General features: G+C 41.5%; 5 protein-coding genes and 1 pseudogene across 5 annotated transcripts; all 6 read left to right on the top strand.

Moving 5' to 3' along the window:
- Positions 1 to 1,066: 1,066 nt before the first annotated feature.
- Positions 1,067 to 1,466, top strand: LOC146566315 (histone H4). Its single transcript, XM_085288011.1, has one exon. It carries the CDS (start codon positions 1,097 to 1,099, stop codon positions 1,406 to 1,408), a length of 312 nt encoding a protein of 103 aa, XP_085144137.1. The 5' UTR covers positions 1,067 to 1,096; the 3' UTR covers positions 1,409 to 1,466.
- A 3,114-nt stretch (positions 1,467 to 4,580) lies between these two features.
- On the top strand, positions 4,581 to 5,250 carry LOC146566314 (histone H2B 1/2). Its single transcript, XM_085288009.1, has one exon. The coding sequence runs from the start codon at positions 4,634 to 4,636 to the stop codon at positions 5,006 to 5,008; it is 375 nt and encodes a 124-aa protein (XP_085144135.1). The 5' UTR covers positions 4,581 to 4,633; the 3' UTR covers positions 5,009 to 5,250.
- A 1,218-nt stretch (positions 5,251 to 6,468) lies between these two features.
- Positions 6,469 to 7,849, top strand: LOC146566313 (histone H3). The gene is made up of 2 exons (XM_085288008.1): positions 6,469 to 6,971; positions 7,825 to 7,849. Exon 1 carries the CDS (start codon positions 6,489 to 6,491, stop codon positions 6,897 to 6,899), a length of 411 nt encoding a protein of 136 aa, XP_085144134.1. The 5' UTR covers positions 6,469 to 6,488; the 3' UTR covers positions 6,900 to 6,971; positions 7,825 to 7,849.
- A 4,375-nt stretch (positions 7,850 to 12,224) lies between these two features.
- Positions 12,225 to 12,637, top strand: LOC146566312 (histone H2A-like). Its single transcript, XM_085289938.1, has one exon. The coding sequence runs from the start codon at positions 12,257 to 12,259 to the stop codon at positions 12,629 to 12,631; it is 375 nt and encodes a 124-aa protein (XP_085146064.1). The 5' UTR covers positions 12,225 to 12,256; the 3' UTR covers positions 12,632 to 12,637.
- A 358-nt stretch (positions 12,638 to 12,995) lies between these two features.
- LOC146566311 (histone H4) lies at positions 12,996 to 13,743 on the top strand. The gene has a single exon (XM_085289940.1). The coding sequence runs from the start codon at positions 13,004 to 13,006 to the stop codon at positions 13,313 to 13,315; it is 312 nt and encodes a 103-aa protein (XP_085146066.1). The 5' UTR covers positions 12,996 to 13,003; the 3' UTR covers positions 13,316 to 13,743.
- Positions 13,744 to 16,866: 3,123 nt separating this feature from the next.
- On the top strand, positions 16,867 to 17,579 carry LOC146566310 (histone H1 pseudogene; annotated as a pseudogene).

Below are 17,579 nucleotides of genomic sequence, written 5' to 3'. Positions count from 1 at the left end.
TAAAAGATCGAGCTTTCACATTACTTCTAATCCATAGTGGATTGTGGGTGTTGTTACTTCGTCCCTAATCCGGCTCCTTGAAAGCTGGTTTACTGATTTACTCGTCCTCAAACATGTCACCTTCCTGCTGCAATGCCTGGATCTGCTCCACCTCATCTCCCAAAAGCTCAAAGTCTAACCCTCCTTCCACAAACTTGAATCAAATCCTTTCTAGCTCTTTCAGCCCTCAGCTTTTTGAAGTATTAAAAATGGAGGTTTTAAGTCCTGCTGTCCACCACAAAGGACAATGAATAAGTTTTATTGTGAAAGGGTTAAACTTATTGTACATCTATGACATCTTAATAAACCAAATTGAAGATTGTAATGTGGAAGAAACAATTTCATCTTTAAGAGAAACAATCTCTGAAAACAGTTATCACGTAACCTCCCTGATTGCCATAGAATGTGGAAGCTGCAGTGCCTGCCATTTTGACAAAAAGTTAATGTTCTCTGTTTCTGTTATTGTAAATGAATGACATTGCAAGAATGTGTACTGCGAATTTTTTCAGTGTATCTGTTTATATTTATATCTACTTACATTTTGGGTTTTAAAGCAGTAAAGACAGCAGGAATATTGTACGAGTTTTAAAGATGCATTTTCATTTGCAGTAAGTGCTTCAAGAACAAAATACAATGAAAAATGCTAGTTGTTTGAAAACAAAACAGACTTTGCTCAGACATCATGAGGAGGCTTTGGTGTGAGTCTTTATGATAGATGTGTTGATAGTTCACTGGTCTCCACATTTGATTTAGGCCAGGTGTTTAGACTGGATATCATCTTTGATGGAACCCTGTCAGGGATTTGTGTCCGACCTCGAATCATGTGTTAGACTAATGAGTTAATCACTATATTAAATCTTATTAAAAACAAATAAAGCTGAAATCGGTTCAGGTCCACACTGGGGCAGGAAGGTGGACGGGGCTCATGAAATTTGATTCACCAAAAAAAGAAAAAAAAGGCAGCTGTCTTCTATTACGTCCGCCACTCAGAGATAAGACTAGAGAGCTCGCGTGGGAGGTTATTCAACTTTGTTCGGTCAAAGAAGAAACAGTAACCATGAGTGGAAGGGGCAAGGGAGGCAAAGGACTCGGAAAGGGAGGCGCCAAGCGTCACCGTAAAGTTCTCCGCGATAACATCCAGGGAATCACCAAACCCGCCATCCGCCGTCTTGCTCGTCGTGGCGGAGTGAAGCGTATCTCGGGTCTGATCTACGAGGAGACCCGCGGTGTGCTGAAGGTGTTCCTGGAGAACGTGATCCGTGACGCCGTCACTTACACCGAGCACGCCAAGAGGAAGACCGTGACCGCCATGGACGTGGTGTACGCTCTGAAGAGACAGGGCCGCACTCTGTACGGCTTCGGCGGTTAAACTCATTCACACCAACTGAAAGAACTCAACGGCTCTTTTAAGAGCCACACACCTCCCTTTAAGAGCTTTGTTCTTTGATGTTTCTTATCTTGCTAATCTTCTGATTCCCAACTATGACAATTAAAAGGCATTTGATTTAATTAGTCTCACTAGTAAGGCATGTGGTAGTTACAAAGATTATCAAGGGGTCATTTGGCATGGTTGTCTCTGAACCTTCAGCCTTTTCAGTATGAAAAACGCTGGTGTAACATGGAAAAATGCAAGCAGTGACATGTTTTTCTCTAATAAGCCACACACCACGGAAGTATAGCTTCAGTGTGTTGTCTGCTAAAACTGATTAGTTCAAAATGCCATCATGAAAATTGTTGTCACGTGTTTTGTGGCTTTATTAAAGGATAGAATCAGAGGGACTTTGTTTATTCCCATGGGGGCAATTAAGAAACAACAGAGCAGCATAGCGTTGAAGATAGACCTGGCATAAACAGGCAGTAAGAGTGAGATAATAAATACTAGTGGTGTGCGGATCGATACTGAAATAAGGATTCTTCCGATACCAGCAATTTATGTTCTAGAATCGATTCTCATATTATAATATCGATATTTTAGTACTCTGGGGTAAGTTTGTTTTTCCATTAAAATGAACGCAGTGGAAAGAAACTATACCATTCGGATCGTCTAATTTGGAAGGAACAACTTCCTCTTACGCCTTTCATAGTCATATGCGAAATACGGCTGTATAACTGTGTGGCAGCCCCTGGCGTGCACACTCACAACAATGGCTGAGCGCAAACAGAGTCATGTGTGGACGCGTTTTACCTCCACAAACAGCCCAGGCGTGGTTTGTGATGTATGTGGCAAGACAGTGAGGTGTTGTGGCAACACCACTGACCTCGTCAAACACCTCGGAGTAAATCACATCACAGAATATGATGAGCTTATGTTGAGGAACTGAAGAGGAGGACAGGGACAGGTGCTGCTAGGGCGAGACAGACGTCTCTCGCAGACGCACAACGTCAGCTTTTTTTTATTTCTATATGATTATTCTGCATTATTAAGCAATGAAAACAAGTTGTCTGATGTCCTCTGATCATTATGAAGCAATTATGGTTATGTTATTATTACAATTACATAATACAATTATATATTGTATTATGAAATGCAATGAAACATTAAGTTTTTGCACAGAGTATCGGATCAGTATCGCCGATACCCCCCTGAATTTTACTTGGTATCGGATCGGAAAGGAAATCAGTGGTATCGCACATCACTAATAAATAAATACGCAATATACACAAATGACAGTTTTGAAATTAAAGTGACTGAAAGGTGAATAATTAACTGAGTAAAGTGTCGGCAGTATAAAAAGAGTGTAGTTTATGTATATGGGTGTAGGGAAATGGTCTTAATCTGCTGGAGTTAAAAAGCAGAGTGGCTTTGGGGACAAAGGTGGCTCTCCTCCTTTCAGTCTTGCAGGAAATGCAGAGGTGTCACCCAGAGGGGAGCCATTGAAATGCGGGGTGAAGAATGTGAGAGGGGTCGTTGATGATTTTGGCTGCCTTTCTAAGGGCCTATTGGCTGAAAACCTGTGCCAGAGTTCTGACAGGCAGGCCAATGATTTTAGAGCACACTGCTGCCGGGTGCTGCAGTCTGTTCCTGTATGAAGGCTGAGGGAGTGGAACCAGCAGGTAATGGATGGTCATGATGCTTTCCAGGAAGGCGTAGTAAAAAAGTCATCATGATGGGTGTGCTGACTCCAAAGGAGCTGAGTTTCCCAAGGAGGTATAGCTGTTGGTGGCACTTCTCGAGAATCTCCTCAGTGTTGGCAGAGAATTTCAGAAGGTTATCAAAGATGGTCCCCAGGTATTTGTAACTCAACTACCTCCACTGGCTTCCCGTGGATGGTGGTGGTGACTGAAGCAGCCAGATCCCTCTGCCTACTGGAGAAGGTCACCACCATCTCTTTGGTTTTGCTCACGTTCAATTCAATTTTGGTGCTGTCACACCACTCTACAAACTCCTGCAGAGCGGCCCGTGGTGTTGTGAGGGGATACACAATTAAAGCATATATAGAATAATTAAACAACAATGATCTCTGGTTCAAATTCACAAAGATGGTGGTGGCACTTAAGTTGTTGCTGGAAATTCAAAGGATACTCATTTTGAGGCATTATCTTAACCGTCACAGTTGTTGAAAGATGTTTTTTTTAAGCCTTTATTTTCAAGTTACATGGCAATTTACATCAAAGCACATGTCAAGACATAACAATTTGCAACACACACACAGAAAGAATAGAGATAAAAAAAATACTCAAAATTATTTATCTATTCATATGTTTAAAAGATCCCAAGGTAAAGGACTATTGTTCTTCTGTTTTCTCCTCCTCAGATCTGGAAAAATGTTTTTACCAACAGCCTCATTACTAATCATTTTTTTGTTTCCCAACCACTTTAGTTCTTGTTTTCCAAATGTGGGTATTAACAATACACATGATTAACCAGAAAAGCCATCTTTTACTATCAAACATTTTTCTTACTTTATAGCTTTTATGTTGTTATCAATGTCAAATCCCACCCTAGCCATTTGTTGTCTAATTTCTGTTCTATAACAAGATCACAGCAGATGTTCCAACGTTTCATCCCCAGCACACTGTGACTTTGGACATTCCTTAGTAGTAACGTAGAAGCTTCAATGGACTACTGCTCCAAAGCAGTGAAAGAGCAAAGAAAGAGCAACCCTGATACACCTTAAATATATGAATACATAATCTTTTAGGACGTGTTGCGTTGCAGCAAGTAAAGTAAAGGATTATATTTGTACTTTTTTTTTCTCTGATTAGAAATTGTACTACACATTTCTTTCAGTTTGATTTCCAATTAAAGCTGGACACAAACATATGTGGTTTGAGAAATCAGAACATGAACAAGTAACAATGAAGCAGCACAAATTCTCTTATGTCCCAAATACCTCTCTGTTTCCCTAAAACACTGCATAAATGTCATGAAACCTGCTTTCTCAGCATCACTGAAAGAGGGCTGTTGCCGAGGTTTCCTTTACTTTACATTGTGCGACTGCCAGTAACTTTTCACCCACTAAAGAAAGGGAGCAACAGCTCGACCAATGACAGGCGGGGATCTGCACAGCCTTATTTGCATACAGCGGAAATAAAAGAGAGTCGCTCTGCGCTGACGGGCACATTCTCTGCTGTGAAGTAGCGACGAAGGAAAATGCCTGAACCCGCAAAGTCCGCGCCCAAGAAGGGCTCCAAGAAAGCCGTGACTAAAACCGCCGGCAAGGGCGGCAAGAAGAAGCGAAAGACCAGGAAGGAGAGCTACGCCATCTACGTGTACAAGGTGCTGAAGCAGGTGCACCCCGACACCGGCATCTCCTCCAAGGCCATGAGCATCATGAACTCGTTCGTCAACGACATCTTCGAGCGCATCGCCTCTGAGGCCTCCCGCCTGGCTCACTACAACAAGCGCTCCACCATCACCTCCAGGGAGATCCAGACCGCCGTGCGCCTCCTGCTGCCCGGTGAGCTGGCCAAGCACGCCGTGTCCGAGGGCACAAAGGCCGTGACCAAGTACACCAGCTCCAAGTAAACTGCAGCTCTGCTGCATCCACCCAACGGCTCTTCTCAGAGCCACCCACTTCTTCTGAAGAGCACCTCCTTGTGGCCTTAAATGTAAAATAAGTTTGACAATCATCTACTCAATCGCAACTGTCGAATCGCCATTAAAACGTTTTTGTGTTGCTACAGTATATAACTGTCTTCCCACATACATCGCACACAGCATCATTTCTATGCTGAATGTAAATACATGATCTGTGAACAAAGTCAAGTTTGCGTGTTTTCTGTCTTGGCTTCTTATTGGCTGCACTCTTGCGGAGGAGTAGCACACACATGAATAGGAGGCAGAAGGCAATTGTAGTCCCTATTAACAGGGTACTGCCCACTATCCTGCTAAGTAGTGTTTACTTTTATCTGTATGTCGCATTTACGATTAAAAATAAATTTAATCAAATTAGATATTATTTTTTCATATGGGAATTGATCTTGCAACATGAAACTACGGTATTGGAAGTATTGATATTTCAGGATCGCTCCTCATGCCTCAGCCAGTGAGTGAGACGGTAGACAACGGTGAGAAGGAGAGTCGTGCCACAAGAGCCGGCTCTCTGAAAACAGCCGAACTTTCCATCAGTAGTCGCAACTGTGGCTTACTGTTTTCCAAGTGCGTTAAATAATCCACATGGCAAACAAGAACAAACTTTTACTGTAAGTAAAATGCCTTCAGAATGTAAGACATGAACATGTCAACTTGTATCAAGTTAGAACAACAGGAAAAACTGGGCTTTGACAGTAAAACCGGTTTGACTCGGATCGCATTTAAAACCAAAGCAGGATCCACTTCATCTAAACAACAAACCCTTTCTGCAGGATTATTAATCTGATTAAGTTATAAAACAATTGAAGATATTTACTGTATGAAGAAAATTGCACATAAAAATAGCTGGACTGATGTCTACATTTCTTAACCTATCAAGATAAGCCTATCACTTTATTTTTCTTTACACTGGTTTGAATATCACTGTAGTGATATGTTGTTTCCGTGACATAAAAGTATTATATTTTACAATAATATATTATTATATAATATTTATTATTATAAAATTACACATGTAAGACATGAATCCTTACAATAACTACGTTATACAGAAGCCCAATAAAGGATTTTAAACAAAGGTCCATCCAGGCTGTGTTTATATTATTAACTAAACTAATTAATAATGACGACCGTTGTATTTTATTGTTCTAAAATTAGTCTTTAATCTTTTTTAAACGTACTTTTAATCTCGTATCCATAAAGGCGCACATTTCAACCGCCTTGAAGGGAGTGGTTTCCTTTAAATTTTCAAATTCTCTTGGTCCAATAGCTGGGCTGATCCCGAACACGCGGGATACTTGTCTGAACCAATCAGCGCTACCCTAGCGCTGCCTGTTCCTATATAAGCGCGCGAGTCACTCCGCTGAAGTATTCGTCTTTTGCTGAGAAGACAAGTGACTGCATAAGGAAGAAAATGGCCAGGACCAAGCAAACCGCTCGTAAATCCACCGGAGGAAAAGCTCCCAGGAAGCAACTCGCTACCAAGGCTGCTCGTAAGAGCGCCCCAGCCACCGGAGGCGTGAAGAAGCCCCATCGTTACAGGCCTGGTACCGTTGCTCTGAGGGAGATCCGCCGCTACCAGAAGTCCACCGAGCTGCTAATCCGTAAGCTTCCGTTCCAGCGCCTGGTCAGGGAGATCGCTCAGGACTTTAAGACTGATCTGCGCTTCCAAAGCTCAGCTGTCATGGCTCTGCAGGAAGCTAGCGAGGCTTACCTGGTCGGTCTGTTTGAGGACACCAACCTGTGCGCCATCCATGCCAAGAGGGTTACCATCATGCCCAAAGACATCCAGCTGGCCCGCCGCATTCGCGGAGAGAGGGCTTAAACTGTTCTGAGACCAGTTTACACAAAACACAACGGCTCTTTTAAGAGCCACACATCTTCAGTAAGAGAAAAGGTTCGCCCTTTTTTTTTTTTTTTTTTTTTTTATTTAAACTGCACTGGGTTATAACGAAGTGTTTGGGGAAAACACTTCATCAGATTGCCTGAAGCCTTATGTCACCCAGTGGGAGGCAATTGAAATTAATTACATAAGTGAAATTTCCATTACTTAAAATTGTTTTGTGATTGATGCTTATGACAAATATCTTAAGATGGCCAAGAAAAAAGGTTGGGTGTTTGTAGTGTTTAAGAACCAGACCTAGTCAAGTTAATTTGTTAGTACTTTACTGCAAAGGATGATCCTGCAGGAAGGGTGCTAAATGAAAAGGGGAAGTCTAAGATGCAAGTGGCAGGGAGTCTGTCAGAAGTTGCCCCACAAGATGTTTGTTTTTGTTGAATATGATGGAACGAAGAATTGCACTTTTTACCTCGTGGGATAACATAATTGAATAATACAAAATAAGCTCTCAAGTAAGACGGTGTGCATGCAGTTATCATTTCTTCCAAAAAATGCTAAAATAAAGAGAACGCTAAAACAAATTGCACACAGTGTGTACAAATTTCCTGCTCCGTCTTGGTCTCAGGATGTATAGAGGCAAGAATCAGGTGCACCCAAAGGGAATAAGTGCATTAGCACTTATTAGCTGAGCACGAAGAGGGAGCGTGAGAGACTAACAGAGCTGCAGTAGAGCATCACATATGGTCAATGGTAACTTTATTGTCCCCAGTAGGAAATTGATTTGCAGTCTGTCCGTACAGAGAGACAAAAACAGCCCAAATTTTATCATCAAAAATGTGCAGTGGCAACACCCTTATGGTTTAGTACAACAGCAGCTGGTATAAAGAGACACTCTTTGTCTTCACTGCAGGCACTTTACACCAACGACCTGAGGGAAGCAGCTGAAAATCAATCAAGAGAGGACGCTCTGAGCATAATATGACAGAGGTTGCCTTCCTCAGCACCTTTAGCAACTTGCAAGACCAAGATTATTGTTACTACAGGACTCAAGTCACAACATAAATGTAAAAGTTTTAGAAACCCATGGATTTTATTCTAAGTTAATAAACTGTTGCAACCAGCAGAGCATATAAGCAATAATTTTATATCTCTACAAAGTCAGCTTCAGGTGTTCCTTCATCTCACCAGGTGTATCAATTAGCAGATGAATTGAGGTAACGCCTGAAGAGTATTTCATTGACGCCGACATGCAGGGGTTGCACAAGATCATAACACTATTACAGGGGTAATAGTGTTGTAAATCGGTGGCACGGTGGTTAGCACTGTTGCCGCACAGCAAGAAGGTCCTGAGTTCAATTCCACCATCAGGCCGGGGTCTTTCTGTGTGGAGTTTGCATGTTCTCCCCGTGTTTGCGTGGGTTCTCTCCGGGTACTCCGGCTTCCTCCCACCGTCCAAAGACATGCAACTTGTGGGGATAGGTTAATTGATTAATCCAAATTGTCACTAGGAGTGAATGTGAGTGTGAATGGTTGTCTGTCCCTGTGTGTTGGCCCTGCGACAGACTGGCGACCTGTCCAGGGTGTACCCCGCCTTTCGCCCTATGACAGCTGGGATAGGCTCCAGCGCCCCCCGCGACCCTGAAAAGGATAAGCGGAAGCGAATGGATGGATGGATGGATGGAAATCGGTTCTGTATGTGTAAAAAAAAAAAAAAAATAAATAAATAAAAATAATAAAAAAATTTGTGTATGCGTAAAAAAGATTTGTATGTGAACTTAGCCAACCCCCCCCCCTGCAAGTTACAAGTACGAATTTTGACCCTATTTTTCTTCCTTTTGTCCGATTGGTCAATGTCATGTCAATCACAAATGTAACAATCCAATCAGAGAACAGATGGGTTTGGCTGTCGGAGGGGCGCTTTTTTTGAACTGCAGTCAAACACTGAGCTTCAGTACAGATTCAAGTTGCAGCTATTTATATGTCTTATCACCTTAAATCTCCACTCAAAGACACTCAAGTATCTTTGACAGTGTGTATATAGATGTATCATAAATAAGAGACAAATGTTGTTCCTTCAGTATGTTGGCATCACTAAATTTGGTTCAATGCTTACATATATGTATAAAAAAACAAAATGTAGGAGCTGTGATAACTGTGTCTGATAGAATGAAGAGTAGACTGATATATTAAATATTCCTTTATTGGGTGAGAAAATCATACCATGTCATAACTGCTGTAAGTCACACAGAATAGATATCAGAGCCTTAAACAGGCTGACGTCTGCTAAATGGGTCAAACTGGGCAGAAAGTCTACAAACACATAACATCCTTATAGAATATGATGTAACACTATAGATCAACTTAGCTCAGAATATATAAAGCATATAAACAGTTACAGCAATATGATGCAACAAACACAGCAGCTACTGATCCAAAATCCTCAAAGCTTCATAGAACTGAAACCAACATTTATTTTAGCTCCATTCTGCTGCTGATACAGACTTTAGGTTTCTGAACATTAAACTTGTTGCTGCCTTTCATGGTGTGTAACTTGAAGGCCCTGAGTACTCTGAGTACTTTCTCCCACACTGGAAACACTGGGATGATCACATTATTTGAACATTACCTAATAAGACTGATTCAGCACAGACAGTTCTGTTAAACTTTCCTAGCAGTCCTTCACAAACAGGGAACAGTCTGTCTATTCTCTCCATCTGTCAGCTGCTGCTGGCTCTTCCTCCTCCTCTTCCTCACACACTGCTGAGTTTGTCCTGGTGGATCATCAGGGGTGCAAAGCCTCACAGATGATGTGCAGCAGTGGGTCCCTCAGTCTGTCCTCACTCTGGACACTTGCAGTCGTCACACATGGACATCAAATGTGTGATAAGCTGCAGGATTCAAACACAAGTGTAACTTATAAACACATGTTCATACTTTTATTCCACAATCAGAGAGAAAGAAACAGAGAGAGAGTGCAGGACAGACAGACAGGTAACAGTCTCAGGTGTACACACTGCTACACAACAGCACAGAGAAGCAGGATTTAGTGTTTGTGTTATTACGAGTGTAAACAAGAAGAGTTCCAGATGGTGCAGTGGACACATGTGTGACTGCTGTGATTAAAACATCCTTCTTTCAGCTTAACGAGTGAACCGTCAGCTCGTTCAAACACACGTTAAAGTGCGTTTGGCTCGACACCACCGAACAGAGGCAGCAATATAACACAGCTCACATTAACAGTGCAGTGAATCCTGCTTGTGCCGTGATGTTCAGGACCGAGCAGCATCACTGACTTTCAGCTTGTTGTGTTTGTGTATATATGACTGACTTTAATTATCCATAAAATCATCAGATTCTCTGTCAGATTAAGGTCAGCTATTGTATTATTATATTTTAAAGGCTTTAAAACCAAATTAATGCTGAACGTACAAACATCGCTAATGGCAAATAACTTAACCGACATGTGGCCAACAGTACTGTTTTAATGTTCCTCATTATTAAACATTTGCACATAAATAAGTGACATAATATTCAGTACTTAATTTTATCAGTTTACTCTTCGGCCGCTCCGCTTCTGCCGTCTGCGGCAAAATTATCCACACCGACTGCCGCGCTATGAATTGTGGGATATGTTGGGCCACGAAGTCTGCACCGCCACATCCTTAAAATTCAGGGAAATGAAGGACGCATGTGAGGGCCGCATTTCGAGCAGCCTTTGAATTGGGACAGCCTTCGTCGCGCCGCTGTGACGTAATCGGCCTTAAAATGCGGCCTTTAAGGCTGCAGACCCTGAATAGGGATACAGCCTTCAAGACATGTTGAGGAGGCCATTTAGCCATTTCAATCAGCTGTGTTGGATCAAGGACACATCCAAAACCTGCACGACATTGGCCTTCGAGGCCTGGAGTTCGAGACCTGTGTATTAGAGCATAAGAACAAACTTAAACCTCCCATTATCCTTATTGTATTGTATTTAGTTAGCACAAGTTGGGAATGTTTTATTTAAACATCATTTATTTGGACTTTACATGGAAACCTGGTAACCTGCACAGTTTATTGTTGTTTTTAAGACTACCAATATAAGAGTCAGAGAGAGTCAATATGACTTAAGGGGAACAGATTTCTTAAAAAAAAAACAAACAAGATAAGGACAAATATAAAGCAGAGATGTGTTTCTGTTAGAGGAGTTAACCTGTGGAATAGTTATGACAGTGATTAAAAAAGGTGTAGTTCATTTTCCTTGTTTAAAAATATGTTTAAAAATAGAGTATTAGAAAAATATATATATCAAGAATGAAAAGAGCAAAAAAACAAAACACCCCCCCCCAAAAAAACCCTCTTGATTCTTTTGCTTTGATGTAGTTACTTATCTAAGGTGGACATTTTTCTTTCTTGTTTGTTTTGTTTTTGCTTTGTTTTATTATTTGTTTCGAGCCCTGTGTACAGGAGCTGCATGCAAAAAGATCTTTTGTTAAAAGGTTTGGCGTAATAAGCAAATGCTTCAGCCAATACCTTTTGATTAGCCTTGTCTCATGCTTTCTTGCTTTGTGGTAGATCTTTGTTCTGTCTTCACTGAGATATTTGAATGCTAATCAATAAAATCAAATTAAAAAAAATAAATCAAGACAGAACACAGTGTTTGTCTATCTATAGATCGATAGACTGCTGGATAAACATAGATAGATATAGATAAATATTCTCACACAGGCTCAAACACCTGTTAAAGTGAGATAATATTGAATGCCTGATATGAGGTACTGAGATACAAATTTAAAACCTTTGTTGGTTTGATGTTATCATTGACTCCTTGATGCTATTTTAGGTCATGGTGATAAATAATGTGTGTGATCTAAATGATGAGATTCAGTGTTAGGAATTTTAAAAATACACTGTAATAAATGTGAATGTTCAGAGCTGTTTTCGAGCTAGAATATAACAGAAGAGAAAACAAATATGCTTTCTGGTCCCTCATTGGGGAGATTCCAGTTTTCCAACTGCAAAGTAAGATGAAGAGTCCAGTTTCATACACAAGTAAAGAGTGTGTGTGTGTGTATATATATATATATATATATATATATATATATATATATATATATATATATATACTGTTATATATTTCAGTATTTCCAGGGTGAATTACTAAAATCGTTTATAGCATATCAGTTCGTACAGTATAAAACGGAAGTTAAATGTGAGGTTTGACGTCATCTCTAATCTGATTGGACGCTGTTTCTCACGATCCCTATAACCAATGAGCGAACACCTGAAGTAGTATATAAGGCTGGTATTGAAGGCGTGTTAGTTATACTTTTTTCCTGTCAAGAAAAGAGAAAACAAACAAGATGTCGGGACGTGGAAAAACCGGAAAAGCGAAAGCGAAGCCGAAAACTCGTTCCAGCCGTGCTGGATTGCAGTTTCCCGTTGGTCGTGTCCACAGGCTGCTGAGGAAGGGTAACTATGCTGAGCGTGTTGGTGCCGGCGCCCCGGTGTATCTCGCAGCTGTGTTGGAGTATCTTACTGCTGAGATCCTGGAGCTGGCTGGGAACGCCGCCCGTGACAACAAGAAGACCAGGATCATCCCCCGTCATCTGCAGCTGGCCGTCCGCAATGACGAGGAGCTGAATAAGCTTCTGGGCGGAGTGACTATCGCTCAGGGCGGCGTGCTGCCTAACATCCAGGCCGTGCTATTGCCCAAGAAGACTGAGAAGGCCAAATAAAATCCCACGACCACCTTTAATAAACTAAAGGCTCTTTTAAGAGCCACTCACAACCTCAAAGAGCAGCGTTTTCTTAGATTTTAGTAGTACAACAACGGTGTTTTCAGTTTGGCACTGCCAAATTGTTCATGTGAGTTTGATAACTTGGATTTTAAAGCCACAATATGTTTACATGCTGTATGTGCTCACGCTGGTGTACGACTTTAGCATAAAAGCTAATGAAACCCCACTCGGTCAGCATAGGCTGACTTGCGAGTTTGCTTGCACCCGTGGTCAGGGGTTTTCTATTACGTCCGCAGATCACTTGTAAAGACAGAGTCCGCTGCTGTGACTTTCATTCGACGTTATTCGTTCGAGGAAGAAACAATAACCATGAGTGGAAGGGGCAAGGGAGGCAAAGGACTCGGAAAGGGAGGCGCCAAGCGTCACCGTAAAGTTCTCCGCGATAACATCCAGGGAATCACCAAACCCGCCATCCGCCGTCTTGCTCGTCGTGGCGGAGTGAAGCGTATCTCGGGTCTGATCTACGAGGAGACCCGCGGTGTGCTGAAGGTGTTCCTGGAGAACGTGATCCGTGACGCCGTCACTTACACCGAGCACGCCAAGAGGAAGACCGTGACCGCCATGGACGTGGTGTACGCTCTGAAGAGACAGGGCCGCACTCTGTACGGCTTCGGCGGTTAAACTCATTCACACCAACTGAAAGAACTCAACGGCTCTTTTAAGAGCCACACACTTTTTTTTTTAAAGAGCTTCGTTCTAATACGATGTACTATTTATAATATGGCAACAGAAATCTCACATTTTGGGCATAGTCTTGATTTGCTGAACAAAGTATGTTAAACTATAACTGGTTCAGACACTTGCATTTTGTTTGTCTGTAAGCTGTAGCATTACATAATTGTTTAATCCAGTCAAAAAGGGATCTTGGGAATTTGTGTTCATCAGCATCATCCTCTGAAGGAGATATTCCCCTTCATGTCATAGAAGGGAATCATCAAAGAGCCAAGGGGTTTAGTTTCTCCCTCTTCCCTTTGATAAAAATACTTGTTACATTGTATACTACATCACAATAGAACATGTACAACAATTAAATACCTCATATGACCATGTATGAGTTGGATTTCTTTACCAGAATTCTCTTTAGGAACCATCCAGTGCTCTGTAACTCCTTAACCTCTTAAGCCCCAAGAGGGTTTCTGAGTTTCCTGCTCAAAAATGTAATGCCCAAATTTAGTTGATTATTTCTCTGCAATTACAAACTGTCCTTACAATCTTGGTATCAAAATAAAGCTAACACTTGGGAAATTTCATCAGAGATGTAAATATTGAAGCAGATATTACTATGTATTACTGGAACACAGAAAAAGTAGATTTTTATTCTCGCCTAATTTATTTTTAGCATATAACCCTTTGAATAATATGCCTCAGATCACATTTGGTTCCAGAAATTCAGTAACCAACATATAAACATAATCTGTGCAAAGATTCATGTTTCTAAAGTGAAACAGTGAAAAATTACAGCCCTGTCAAGACATGAATATCCAGACGTTGTACAAAAATGTCCAATTTCGGCACACAATTGGACACCATGCCAGTTGATTTTTTTAGGTATTTAAAGAGCAGAAATTAATAAAATTTATTAACAGACCTAAACATGCTTTTTTTTAAATATATTTTTGAAGAATTAACCACACATTTACATGGTAATGGCCCTTTTCTGCCGTGTGCATAGAGCATTCAATTGGCCTCTGGCCCTTTAAACTCCGAGGGCCTGTAACTTTGGTTTCTTTTGGTCAATTAGCATGATTGACACCTCTTTTTAATCGTTTGAGCCAATAGATTCATACTAACGATGCTACGTTCACGTCACTTCAACCAATCAGACGTTGTGATGCTAAAACCCACGTGGGCCCAAATTTACTGCATGTGGCGTCTGCTCAGTCACGTGTCTGTAGGTGGGTCTAAAATGGAGGTTGTTGACGGAAAACTGCTCTGATGTGGTTAGGTAGGCATTGTAACTACTGTTAGTCATGTGGCTACAGGCTACCAGCGAAAATACCTGAGGAAATCGGGAAGGTAAGCCAATTTCTGTCTTAGCGCATTTGCGCCGCTGTGTGTTTTTGTGGTCTTCTTTTGCGGCTCATTCAGTGAATTTTGGTCTGATCGTGGTGAAACTTGGTGTGTGGAGTCAGTGATAGCCCTGGAAGCTAACCAACCTATCTTTAGCCGGTTACACAAAGTCTGAAGAATTTCTGGTTCGGTTTTGTTTGTTTAGCGGACGTCTGCGCATTTACGAAACTGCTCGTTTAATCACGGCTTGTTTTCTGTGTTTGGTGTTTGTAGAAATGGTTTATATGACATTTTAGCTGAGATTCTGAGGTTTCTGTGGATACCACACATGTCTGGATTTATATTTCTCAACCCGCGTTATAACCGATTAAACGTGATCTCCTCCTTTTTGCCCTCTACCGGGGCGTGGGGCTTATTAAATAATAATAACTGGACGTCCATTATAGAAAAAAAGTAACAGAGACACTATATTCATAAATCTGGAAAAACTCAATGGAAAAAAGCAGCTACATTTTAGTTATTATTATTATTATTATTATTAGTAGTAGTAATATTAAATATGCTTATTATATACCTGTGATATTTATATTTAAATGTGAATAGAATAGAATTCAACTTTATTGTCATTGCACATGTCACAGGTACAAGGCAACGAAATGCAGTTTGCATCCATCCAGAAGTGCTTTAGCCGTGATATAGATATATTACAATATATATTAGCAATAATATAGATATGTAAGTATATTACAGAAATGGGTCTATTATGGTATGTTATAATGTACACGGTATGAGGGTATGTTATGAATATGCTATAACTATGTATGTAGGCTGTAGTGAGTATAAACTATGTACAGGCTATGAACAGGATATAAATTTAAAAAAACTATACAGAAATGTGAACTATGCAAGTTCTAAACAGCTGTAGAATTAAAAATGATCGTATGTACAGAATGATTATTTACACATAATTATACAGTAGTGCAAGATAAGTGAGATATGTGGATAGTTTCTAGAGAGGCTGTATAAAGTGCTGGTGGTTGTGAGTGGTGGTTCAGTCCATGTTATTATTGTGTGTTTGAGGGTACAGTTGTCCATTGTGTGTATGTGTAGGTCGTTGTGGGTATGTGTATGTGGATAGTCATTGCTTCATAACATGTACTATTAGGTACATAAGCATCACCTCTGTGGCTAAAATTATCAGTGCAAGTCTGAAGCTCATCAGGTTTTTGAAACTCGAAAAGGAATGAGAATACAAAGAAAACTTAGACATAGATGAAAATATATGTTGGCTTCTAAAACAGAGAATGGGATACAGAGGGACCTTCAAATGCCTGCCTTCAAGTTGGAGCATCAAATGGCTATTTTTTTCTGTAATTTGTAACATTTCTTTCTGTCATTGCCTCTCTCCACACATTTTCTTTCTTTCTTGTTTTCTTATGAAGCAGAAAGTTGAAAGAGCCCTATAAACCGGCCTGTCTTCTTTAAACCGTCACAACTTCCAATAGGATTCCAATGTCTTCAAATCGCGGACTCAACAAGGCTCCGAGGGGCTCTTAATGATACAATTGTGTGTTATAATCCCCTGTAATGTTCAGTATTTCTCTCAATTCGTGATAAATGTTCTTAGCAAAAGAAACTTTTAAAGCGAACAGCTCCGGTATGAAGCCTGGCTGTCACCAGCCTCCACCTTCATTAGTGTGTTTGCTGCAGTCACAATATCTTCATTTTATTCCAAACTGACTGCCAGCAGGTGGATGTTTTCACTTTGAATGTGTAAAAGAACATGTGGCTCAGCTGGAAAAGTGATTTTGGTGCAGGTTTACTTGATTTGAAGTCCTTTTATGGGATAAAAGAAGGGGCGAAGCCGCTAAGCTCCGCTGTGACTCGCCGAGGTTTCGGAGTTTCAGGGAAAAACTGCAATAAGCACCGGGGCTCAGCATGGGCTAAATTTGAAGACACTCGTGCCCGCTTGTCAGCTGCTTTACTGTCAGTCCGCATCGTTGCCTCTTGAGCTACTTTTTAACGTGTTTATCTGGAAGAGAAAACACAGAACACGTTCACTCGGGCTGCAAGCGAGAGCGGCGCGCTGGATTGAGTCTCCACGGTTCTCATGTTGCATTGAAAAGGCGACTCCTGCTGCGAGTTTCTCATCTCGTCTCTCGGACTCCAGTTGGATCGCGAAAGCAGCAAAGAAAACAAAAGAAGGAAAAATGGCAGAAGTAGCACCAGCGCCAGCCGCCGCTCCCGCTAAACCAGCGAAGAAAAAGGCTTCCAAGCCCAAGAAGACCGGCCCTAGCGTCAGCGACCAAATCCTTAAAGTAGTGACCGCTTCCAAAGAAAGGAAAGGGGTGTCACTAGCTGCCCTGAAGAAGGCTCTGGCTGCCGGAGGATATGATGTGGAGAAGAACAACGCCCGCGTTAAGATCGCCATCAAAAGCCTGGTTTCTAAGGGCACTCTGGTTCAGACTAAGGGCACCGGCGCTTCTGGTTCTTTTAAGCTAGGCAAGAAAACCGCTGAGACCAAGCCTAAGAAGCCAGCGAAGAAGGCTGCTCCTAAAGCCAAGAAGCCTGCCGCTGCCAAAAAACCTGCGGCAGCGAAGAAGGCTAAGGCAGTAAAGAAGCCCGCAGCCGCGAAAAAGTCTCCGAAGAAGGCTAAGAAACCAGCTGCTGCCAAGAAACCCGCCAAGAAAGCCGTGAAGAGCCCGAAGAAGGTCGCCAAAAGCCCGAAGAAGGTGGTCAAGAAGGCGCCCGCAGCCAAGAAATCCCCGGCAAAGAAGGCTGCCAAGCCTAAAGCGAAAAAGACCGCAGCCAAGAAGAAGTAAGCTGTCATCGCTGTTACGTTTGAACTCAAAGGCTCTTTTAAGAGCCACCACAA

Source organism: Mchenga conophoros, linkage group LG10 (assembly GCF_057382185.1).
Source record: "Mchenga conophoros isolate Kocher_MC1m ecotype Shallow Benthic linkage group LG10, M_conophoros_male_GT1.1, whole genome shotgun sequence".
Lineage (NCBI taxonomy): Eukaryota > Metazoa > Chordata > Actinopteri > Cichliformes > Cichlidae > Mchenga > Mchenga conophoros.
This window is presented reverse-complemented; position numbering and strand designations above follow the sequence as displayed.

Coding starts and splice junctions, on each gene's coding strand:
- LOC146566315 (XM_085288011.1), top strand. CDS start 1,097: ATGAGTGGAAGGGGCAAGGGAGGCAAAGGACTCGGAAAGGGAGGCGCC.
- LOC146566314 (XM_085288009.1), top strand. CDS start 4,634: ATGCCTGAACCCGCAAAGTCCGCGCCCAAGAAGGGCTCCAAGAAAGCC.
- LOC146566313 (XM_085288008.1), top strand. CDS start 6,489: ATGGCCAGGACCAAGCAAACCGCTCGTAAATCCACCGGAGGAAAAGCT.
- LOC146566312 (XM_085289938.1), top strand. CDS start 12,257: ATGTCGGGACGTGGAAAAACCGGAAAAGCGAAAGCGAAGCCGAAAACT.
- LOC146566311 (XM_085289940.1), top strand. CDS start 13,004: ATGAGTGGAAGGGGCAAGGGAGGCAAAGGACTCGGAAAGGGAGGCGCC.